The sequence below is a fragment of the Acomys russatus genome, chromosome 27 (assembly GCF_903995435.1).
Source record: "Acomys russatus chromosome 27, mAcoRus1.1, whole genome shotgun sequence".
NCBI classification, from domain to species: domain Eukaryota; kingdom Metazoa; phylum Chordata; class Mammalia; order Rodentia; family Muridae; genus Acomys; species Acomys russatus.
Window position 1 is genome coordinate 14,142,205 of NC_067163.1, and position 10,321 is coordinate 14,152,525.

A 10,321-nucleotide genomic window follows, 5' to 3' on the forward strand; every position below is an offset into this window, starting at 1 on the left:
GGCATACGCCTGAAATCCCAGCACCAGGGATTTCAGGAAGGAGGTTGCAAGTTTCAGGCTAGCCTGAGCTGTACAACAAGGCTCTGGGGGAGGGGGGAGCACTTTTTTGTTATTGTTGTTTTGTTTTTGTTTTTTTGTTTGTTTTAAGAAAAGAGGAAGGAGGCAGGCCTCTCAGTAGGCTGGAAGATAAGGCCATGGGGGCAGGAATAGTGTCTTGTTGTGAGCCCCTGGCTGCCAGGTTTGGACTTCACACGCAAAACGGTTGCTTCCCAGCCCAAGATGTAATATTCTGGAGAGAATGCACTTGCCTTAAGAGATCTCTTCACCAGACTCAGTCCGCCACTAGGCATGTGACCAGGAGCCAGGTACCTGACAGTAAGAGTCCGAGGACCAGAGCCAAGAGGAGCTTCAAACTCAGGAGTTTCCAAGGCCAGTGGCCTTGTCTGAGGCGGGTACAGAGCAGACATGAGTGCTGTAGGCTCACCTGAACTAAGAGCATAGCGGCACTTCTACCTCGCCTAGCCTTTTTCTTGGCATAGGGCCTGTCACATAAAAAACGGCTTCTTTCTAAGCACAAGAATCTACTCCAGAAATTTCCCCCCCCAGGCCTCCTGGCAGTACATCACCTTCCCTGGCCCCCCTCCCGCGCTCCGGCCCCATGTAAAGTTCCTGAGCACCCACCCACTCTGCAGTAAGCAGTGAAAGCTAGAAACCTAGTGAGATTAACCATCTGGGTAGGGAGCAGGGAAGGGTGGGTGGTGTTCCGGGGCTAGCCTCTGCTACTGCACTCTCGGCTCGCCGCTTTGCTTGGGGACACTGCTTCTCCTGGCCTGGCCTGCCTAAGACCTCTTGAGTGACTCCTTTTTCTGTGTTCCGCAGGATCACACCTCAACACCCAAACCCTGAACTCCACACACTCTGTCATGCACACAGGAGGAGACCTGGACCAGAGGGCTACTGAAGGTCGCACGTGTTCTAAGCTCCCCGGCATGACCTCTGTAAGGGGTTTCCTTTAGTCTCCTATTCGCATGAATGGCTGGCTGTAGACGCATGACCTACAGTCTTCAGTCCTGCCTCTAGCGACTGTGGATCTCTGTGGGAATCGGGACAAAGGCCTCGAGAAGAAGGGGGAGGGAGAGCAAGCCCCCCCCCCCCCGAGAGCACATGGGTGCAGACATGGATAAGGGCTGGGGTGGTTGGCTGGTTTGTTTGCTTTTTGTTTTGATTTTTTACTTCAACCTCATTTGTAAGAGAGTCACATGATCTTTCTGGACCGGGAAAACTGGAAACAGCGTGAAATCAGTTTGGCACCATTGTCCCCCATCCTCATGTGCCAGCCTTTCACACTTGCACACACCACATGCCACTTGTAACACGCTCCCATCCCCATGCCACCCCCCATCCCCACCCCCGTGGAGGGACAGCTCTTCCCAGAACGACACGACACAGGTGCACAGGTCTCCCCTTCACTCAGTCCACACTGATTTTACTGTGACCTCTGAAGCTGTATGGATAAACTCGATATACTTTTTTTTTTAATGTTGTGTCTCAGTTTCAGTATTAATCATCTTCCAGTGGAAAATCATCACCCTGAGAGTTGCATTTGGGGTTCCTTGTGTTAGACGTTTAAGAACTGAGGCAAGGAGCCCCTAGGCTTATGCTGTAGGGCTCAAAGGGAGCCAGGGTCCCATCTCAAAGCGCTCTGCTGGAGAAGGGCTGTGGCTGTCCGAGGATTGCACCAGCATGTTCAACAGAGGAAGAGGTTTTCCAAATCGTCAAGCACTTCTACAATAGTCTGTGTTCAAAGTGTAAACTGTACAGTAATCAGCCTTGTGTATATGAAAACAATAAATACTATGCAAACCAATAGAAACACGTTAGCAAGTATGTACAAAAGCCCTAAACAGCTCAGCTCCCGAGGACTTCTCCAGGCTGTGGGAGGAGCTAAAGGCTGTCTTTCACGGAAAGAGGAAGGGAGTAGGGCTGTGAATGTACCTGCCAGTTCCTAGGTCAGACCACCCTGAGGTCTCCCAGAGCCAACTTGGTGCTTGAAGTGCAGGTGGCTGCAGGCTGGAGGTCCTGGCAACAGACACCTGGGCTCAGGCTGGTCAGCCGAGTGCCTGGCTCTGACCACGGGCCCAGAGGAAGGAAGAGCCGCCGGAGCAGGATAAAGCTGCTGACCAGGAGGCTGAGGAGAGACCCTCTTCTATCTAGACTCAGGGCCAGACCAGGAAGGGAACCCTCAACTGGCTGGTCTTGCCTTGGAGCCCTCAGGGAAGAGCCTTAATGTCACTCTAGAGTCTCCTGCAGAGGGAGGCCCGAATCAGCACAATCCGGCTCCGCCATGCCCGGGCGGCGCCCCCTAGGGCCAGGAGAGAGACTGGCAGGCTCTTCTCGCTCTCCAGGAGCCACTGGTGGACGGCGGTCACTTTCCTCGCCAGCCGCTCTTCTGGGGTGTCGTCAGGACACAATAAAACCTTTCCAAGTAGCACAGACGCCCCTCCATGCTCGTGCCCCCCACGCCCTGGAGGCCCTGCCGGGGGCTCCAGCCGCGCGCGCGCCTTAGCCCCGGGCCAATGCGCCGGTTGGAGGATGCTGTAGTCCGCGGACGCGACTGGTTTCCCTCGGGGTGGGGGTGGGGGCGGCCCCGGGAGGGCTGGCGGGCAAGGACGGGCGCGGGGTCGCTCCGCCTGGCCCCGCACCCTCCGCTCCAGGACGCCGCCCCAGTAGCGGCTCTAAGCGCCCCGCGTGCCCGCCTCCGCTTTGGCACCCTCCGCCCGGTCTGGCTTGGCTGCTTGGCACGCCGCCCCCGCCCTCGGCGGCATGGCTGCGCGCTCCCGTTGCTACTAGGAGCTGTTTAGGAGGAGTTTGGGGTCTCCACTTGATGCCTAGAGAATGCTGCAGTCTGCACCTTAGACGCTTTTTAGAAGTTTTGAAATGACCTTGATTTTTTTTAATTGTTATGAAAAATGAACTATGTCTTGGCTCTCTCACATGCTCTGTTACTGAGAGAGGCCACCCCACCCTACTCTGATGTATAGACCATTCTCCCTACACCAGCTAAACAAATGTCAAATTAATAAAGAAACTGATTCATGGCACAGGTCTCCAGCTCTCATTCTTGGCTCATCTTTGGGAGTTTGAGGTGCTGGGCAGCAGTGTAACCTGGTTTGGGGTGTGATGGCATCTATTGGATGGCACCGGGAGATTCTCTGCCCTTAAAAGGGGCCCACCAATGCCCAGACCCTGGAAAGCCTCTTAATCAGTACCACCGTCCTAGAATAGGCCTGAAAGTGCCGACAACTTGGCTATCAGGAGATGACAGGAGGTGGGGGCAGGACACTACAAACCAGAGAACCTGTCCAGGCAGGCAGGTGGCATTCACTAAGGGAAGCTGTCAAAGTCTGCCCTTGCTAGTGAGAGGAAGTGATCCCTGCTCCGAACTAGTTTCCAACTTTTTATGCAAAGTAGGGCTCCACAGTGGTGGGCTTTCCTCCTGTGTCACATGAAGAACAGAGTAGACGGTTTTCTAAGGTCTCTTGCATTGTCACTTGAGGTTACCAGAGCATCACCCCCTTATCAGCATTAGCATTAGTCAAATCAATTACACCAAATGCCCTTCCTAACTTCTCATTACTATAGAGTGACCAAATCTTTGTCCCCAAAATCGCTGGTGCTCCTCATCCCCACCCCAGCCCTAACATCCCAGCCGCTGAACTCCCACAAACTCTTGCCCTGCTTTTGTGTCCCCAGAGAGTTTTTGAAACTCATACGGAACCACAGTTGCCTTGGCTGGGTGACTTGTCTAGGAATCTGGAACAGCTGGTACGTGGCACATGGCCTAATAGCAAACCTAATGTAAACCTTTAAGAACTTTTCCTGGGGGGGGGGGGTGCTTGGGGAGTGGGAGGGGCTAGGGGAGTCCTAAGTCCAGATAGCCAAAGATACTCAGGTGAGAGCAGCTATTGACCAGAAACTGGGGGAGAGGATGTCTCAAAGAGGTGCTGAGAGTAAAAATCAGTTGAAGGCACATTCAAAAGGGGTAGTTTGAGAAAAAGGACTAGAACATGTGAGCACGTTCCTGCTGATGACTTAGAGGCTGAAATCACTCCAAAACTCCTGCAGAAAATAAGTGCATCCCTTGCCCAGTGTGCCATCTTTAAGGGTGAATTAGAATGTGTTGCTCTGTGCATTTGGTTCTGAAAGTAAAGCCTGTCATAAATTATAAGTCCGTTTCCCCAAATACAGCTCTTTTTATATGATGGAGGGAAAACAAAACAAAACAAAACCATCAGCTTTTCTCAGGTTTGAAGAGATGGGACTGAGAAACTAGAGGGTCAGAGAGAGAGAGAGAGAGAGAGAGAGAGAGAGAGAGAGAGAGAGAGAGAGAGAGACTGACTTAAAAAATAATTTAAAAGAGCTCTTTTTCTTGCTTCTTTTTTATCCAAACTTGTAGAAAGATCATTTCACCCTGTGTAAAATTCTTTCTATTCCATCACCTGAACCACCTATGCCAAGAGTGTTTCTTACAGTCATACTTTCCATGGCAAGCTAGCCTTCCCCACCTCAGCCCTCTGCCTCAAAGAAAGATAACAGAGAAAAGCCTCTTGGCTCTCACCTGTGAGCACACACAGACACCCTCCCCACAAAAAACATAAAAGAGTGTGGTCCCCAAAATCCAAGTGGTCTGGTCAGGAAGAACTCATCCGGATAGCCAATCACCACTTTTGGGGAGTAATTTCAGGAAAAAATGCTGAATTTAGAGAACACCTGGCAGGCGAGCCCTGATTCCTCTGTGGGTCAGTTTCCCTGCTGTCAGGTGAGAGATTGCCCCCGCAAGAACCAGCAGATTGTCAAAGTCCTCCAGAACCAATGCACACAGTGCTCTTATATTCAGTTTACTCCCAAGTCACAACCCCACTGCCCACTTAGGTCTCTGCCTCCAGGCCACAGGGCCTCTCACATGTGAGCCTTCACACGGGACACCAGGCAGAAGAGACCAAGAAAAGCTGACAGAGGTAGGAACATTTACACAGCCCTCCCCCTTCAGCCTCAGTGGAGTACCTCCTCACACTGACACCCGTATAATGCTGAGAACTCCTGCTCAGCCCTCTCCCTAAGCCATTCTGCAAGAAGTGTACCACCCCCATCCCCCCCCACCCCCAGGTTCTCAAGTCTGAGAGATTTGCATGACCCCAGAGAACAGATCTTGCTCAGCCTGACCACTTACCCTGTATAGAGGAGGAAGAGGAAAGCAGCCGCGTCTCTCCTCAAAGCTTCACATTGATTTCTACAGGGACAGCTTGGGACGGTGACCTCTGAGCCAGACTCTCTCTCTCCCTCAAGAGAGCACAGGAAGTCGTCCATGGGAACCTTCAGTCCCTACCTCCAGGCACCCACCTTTACTATGGCAAGCAAGTGGAGTCTCTGACCATACACAGAGCGTCTAGAGCTAATTCTTTCTCACACACACACACACACACACACACACACACACACACACACACACACACACACACACACACACACCCCGGCTGATTTACAGTCAATCTTTCAAAGTGCAATTTGTCTAGGAGAAGCCAATGTGAGGCCCATGCGGGTTCCAACCAATGGCGGCACAGCGCCCTCTGCTCAGCCACTCTCAGGTCTGTATTCTAATGGGCCGTATCTTTATCAAGGAAATGTCCCTTCTCTGAACTTAAAACTTCTGATATAGGGCCCCCCAGACTCAGAGGCAGAAAAAAAAACCCGGGTGCTCTGAGTATGGGGAGCATTCCTTCTTAGGCCCAGCTGGCAAAGAAGGAAAGCGAAAGGCCTCCCACCTTCTCTGGACACCTGACTTTCCAGAGAGCTGACGTAGGTGCCCCATCTCTGAGGAAGGACCGAGCCGGAGGGCAGTCGGGAGGCTTGGGGGTGAGATGAGGGGCTCTGACTCTCCAAACCTGCCATGAGATCCTGCGCCACCGTCTGAGGTGCTGGGCTTTGAGGGCTCCTCGCCCTCCTACTCGCTGACCTGGACACCATGGAGTCCAACTTGCAGGGCACGTTCCTCCTGAACAACACACAGCTGGCCCAGTTCTCGGAAATGAAGGCTCCTATGTGCCAGTACTCCGTGCAGAACTCCTTCTACAAGCTCAGCCCTCCGGGACTTGGCCCCCAGCTGGCGGCCGGGACACCCCATGGGATCACTGACATCCTGAGCAGACCGGTGGCCACTCCAAACAGCAGCCTCCTCTCTGGCTATCCCCACGTGGCAGGCTTTGGTGGACTCAGCTCCCAGGGCGTCTACTATGGCCCCCAGGTGGGGAGTTTTTCCAAGGCTGGGAATGAATACCCCACCAGGACCCGGAACTGCTGGGCGGACACAGGCCAGGACTGGCGAGGCAGCGCTCGGCCGTGCAGCAACAGTGAGTACAGGGCCTTCACACACACACCCGCCCCCAGTCTAGCCTGTCCCAGGGAGGAGGCAAGAGGTCTTTTATAGGTTGGGATTCACTGTGTTCTGCTTCACCTCAGCCGCCATTATGCAGCCCAGCCTGACGCCTGGTCCCTCTCCGCAGCTCGCAGCAGAACGGAATCCCACCCTCTCCCAGCTGGTACCCAACTTCCACTGGCACAGGTGTCTGAACCCACTGCCACTTCAGTTGCCCTTCAAGGGACCTTGGATGTCGCAGGCCCATGAACACAGCCCATCTCACCCTGCGCAGCGGCCAGCTGGCCACTCAGTTTGCCTCTGCCCAGAGTAGTACAGTCCCCTCACAAGAAGCAGGCAAATGCTGCCCCATGGGTCGAAAACTTACTGTAGTTAGTATCATATCCCCCGAAAGTGCAATTTTATATGGCACTGTTCCGAGACTCGCTGAGGTCCCATCCAGAAGCCAGGGCCCATCACCCACCTTCCTGCTCCGGGATCAGGCCAGCAATGGCAGAAACAGCAGCCCAGCCTTCCGGAACAACAGAGCTAAGTTGACCTTGGCCCTGACTGCTTAGGGGAGCCCCCTTACCCGACCCATCCCTGAGACTCAGGTTTCTGAGAACTGGAGTGGAGTGGGTGGGTATTCAGGGATCCAGGAAGTGCCAGGGCCATGTGTATGTGAAGTACACCTTGAGAGAGCGGCAGTGGCTTCTAGGGCGACCTTGGCTAGTAAAGCTCTCGGTGGGATAAACCTGTGGCAGGGTCAGAGGCAAAGCCCCATCTGCTGCTGTTTATTCTCTGGCTCCCACACTGCATACGAGATTTGGAACCAATGGTGAAAACCCCCCAAACTCTTATCCCCTTGCCCCCCCCCCCATGTGCTGTGCCTGAATGACAGCCACCTCCCTCAGACCTCGTCTCTCGGGACCTATTGTACAATCTAGTTTGGAGTAACTGTAAGATCAAGCTGTTTCTCCCATACTTCTACCCTACGCTCCCCCATCCTGTCCTGCGCCTCAGTCTTGAATGCATGCACGCACCAGAAAATAGTCAAGAAAGCCCATGGCCAGCTTAACACAAGAGGAGAGACAACTGAAGAGGGTCATCTTTTAGGAGAGTGGTTCTCACCTGTGGGTTGGGATGCCTTTGGGTGTGTGTGTGTGTCAAAGGATTCTTTCACAGGGGGGTGCATCTCAGACATCATGCATATCAGATATTTACAATTCATAACAGTAGCAAAACTACAGTTATGAAATGGCAACAAAATAATTTGATGGTGGGGGGGTCACCAGGAAATAATGAATGGTATCAAAGGGCCGCAGCATTGGGAAGGTTGAGGACCACTGTCTTAGAAGTCCTTTTCCTCTTCTGTGCTGATACCCCCTGCCTGTGACAGGAGGACAGAGGACACGAGCCGCTGGAGTACGCTGACTAAGACCAAGCGTATGAGCCCTCGGCTTGCTTTGAGCCTCAAGCTCCTTTGCGAACAGTCATGACTGAGTTTGGGGTCACCGGCCTCTCCAGATGACACTGACCCTCCAACCTCAGGCTGTACACTAGATCTCAAGAGGTCTGAGGGAGGGTGGGCTGCCAGGCTGTGCAGTACATGGAGGAATTGCCTCTTGGAGCCAGAGGCTTGCACTCTGCTTTTCCAACAGACCTGGGAGGCTGGGGGTGGGGGTGGGGGAATCTCAAAGAAAGGAAGTGGGGAGGAATTCAGAGGCCCCAGAAGTCTGATTGCAGGTGGAAGGTACCCCACGACTGTACTGATGAAAGCGAGAGTATGTTTGTCTTGGTGTCTTGGCCCAGAAAAGAAATTCCCATGTGTCCCCTCGGGAAAGCAGCATCACTGAATCATGGGAAAACTGGGAAAGGCACAAAGGCCAGTTCTAACTCCTCGCTGTCCCTCCGTAGCTGTAACCTGGTGCAACTGCCCTCTAGGGGCCCTGTCTACCCAGGTAGAGGTAGAGGTCACAGTAACTATTATGCTGAATGCGAAGTGCGGCTCGACTGACCAGTGTCACCACGTTCCCTGGACCTCAGTGGCTTCTTAGTAGGAGAACACATCTTTGCAAGAAACAGCACAGGCTGGCACCCTACAGGCAGGCTCCCATCCGGTCTCCACTCATCCTGCTAATGGTACTTTCCTCCCTCCTACCAGCCCCAGACCCCCTGAGTGACACTATCCACAAGAAAAAGCACACCCGCCCTACCTTCACAGGCCACCAGATCTTTGCTCTGGAGAAAACCTTTGAGCAGACCAAGTACTTGGCTGGCCCAGAGCGTGCGAGGCTGGCTTACTCACTGGGCATGACGGAGTCACAGGTCAAGGTGAGTCTGTGCAGGAGAAGGTATCTGCCTGGCAGCTAGGCACCTACCAGGGCAGGAGGCCACCAGGTGAGAGGAAGGCGTGGCTGCCCATCTTACCATAGAGGCTATAATAATTACTAACAGCCATCTCTACCCAGTTCCATCTCAGGGCCTGTAAGCAGCACCTCTGTTAAGTCTCACCCTGTCTTGAAGTCACCATTATGGGCCATTTTACAAATAAGGAGACAGTTGCAGTTAATCAAGTCTGGGGCCTGCGGTCTTCTGACCAGCAAGTGCAGAGAAGAAAGCCAGCCTCCCTGTGAAGAAGTGTGAACAGATTCGGGGGAGTTCTTGGGGTGGGGTAGGGGGAATGGGACCAGCCTCAGCAGATAGTCACTGACAGGAGAGAAGGCTGTCCCGTGGAGGTGGAAGGAGATGACGTGGGCTCTTGTTACAAGTTTGTTTGCCTCTTTAGGGCCCCACAGGTTTCAGCGTTTTCAAGTAAAGTACTTGATATTTTTCTAGGGACAATTATTTGACGTTCCTGGGAATCTGTAAGGGCAACTTCCTTCCTTCCTTCCTTCATTCCTTCCTTCCTTCATTCTATTTTGTTTTCTTGGAGGGACGGTGCACTTTAGGCCCAGGCTCTACCATCACACTGAGTCCCAAGGATGGCTCTAGCTAGTGATGTTTCAGGAATTTCAGCCCAGATGCAAAAAACACAAACAAACAAAAACAAAAAACAAAACAACAACAACAACAACAAAAACGGCATCTGAGGCAAGGAGAAAGCTGCTAGGGAGGGCACGGAGGGTTGCCATCAGAGGAAAGGGCTGTGGCACGTTTTTATTTTACTATTTTACTTAACTTTACTACCCCCTCCGAGCAATGCAAGTATCAGACCGCTGCACGGTGCAGCGGTGTATGGTCCACGCACTGGGCTAGGGAGGTGGCCGCGCAGCGGAGCCCACTCCCGCATCCCGGGTCGTTCTTCGCAGGTATGGTTCCAGAACCGCCGGACCAAGTGGCGGAAGAAGAGCGCCTTGGAGCCCTCATCCTCCACGCCCCGGGGCCCGGGCGGTGCGGGCGGGGACCGCGCAGCCTCGGAGACCGAGGACGATGAGTACAACAAGCCGCTAGACCCGGACTCTGATGATGAGAAGATCCGTCTGCTGCTGCGCAAGCACCGGGCTGCCTTCTCCGTGCTCAGCCTGGGCGCGCACAGCGTCTGACCCCGGGCCGGCCGCTCAGGCAGGCCTTCCCCTCCCCTCCCCCACCCCCTGCCCCACAGCCAGCTGAGGGCTGGGGCCCGAGAAGAGGAGCTGGGGGAGGGGGAGGAAAAGAAGAAGGGAATAGAAAAGGGAGGAGTAAGAGGAAGGGAAAGAGGAGAGAGATGGTGAGTGCCATCCGGGAGATGACACCTCTCTGTCATTTCTCCCCTCTGGGCCCCTTGCCCAGTCAGCCGCGCACTAAAGTGGGCAGGCTTTTATGCAGCACGGAATCTGGCTGTGGGGCTCTCCAGACACGCTGTCTTCCCCCTAGGGACCAGCTGGTTAGGGAGTCGCGCAAGGTACTGTGCCCCGTTTTGCAATGCAA

The 10,321-nt window shown here is 53.8% G+C and overlaps 2 protein-coding genes across 3 annotated transcripts in view; both read left to right on the plus strand.

Annotated features, from left to right (window-relative positions):
- The window catches only part of Ank1 (ankyrin 1), a 175,543-nt gene extending 174,359 nt beyond the window's left edge, over positions 1 to 1,184 (plus strand). For both annotated transcript variants that reach the window (XM_051170036.1, XM_051170035.1), the window contains one exon: positions 880 to 1,184. The gene's annotated coding sequence lies outside the window, so the exon portion shown is untranslated. The remainder of the gene's footprint in view (positions 1 to 879) is intronic.
- Positions 1,185 to 5,939: 4,755 nt separating this feature from the next.
- On the plus strand, positions 5,940 to 9,957 carry Nkx6-3 (NK6 homeobox 3). Its single transcript, XM_051169967.1, has 3 exons — positions 5,940 to 6,407; positions 8,577 to 8,746; positions 9,724 to 9,957. The coding sequence occupies exons 1-3, from the start codon at positions 6,023 to 6,025 to the stop codon at positions 9,955 to 9,957; spliced, it is 789 nt and encodes a 262-aa protein (XP_051025924.1). The 5' UTR covers positions 5,940 to 6,022.
- The last annotated feature ends 364 nt before the right edge of the window (positions 9,958 to 10,321 follow it).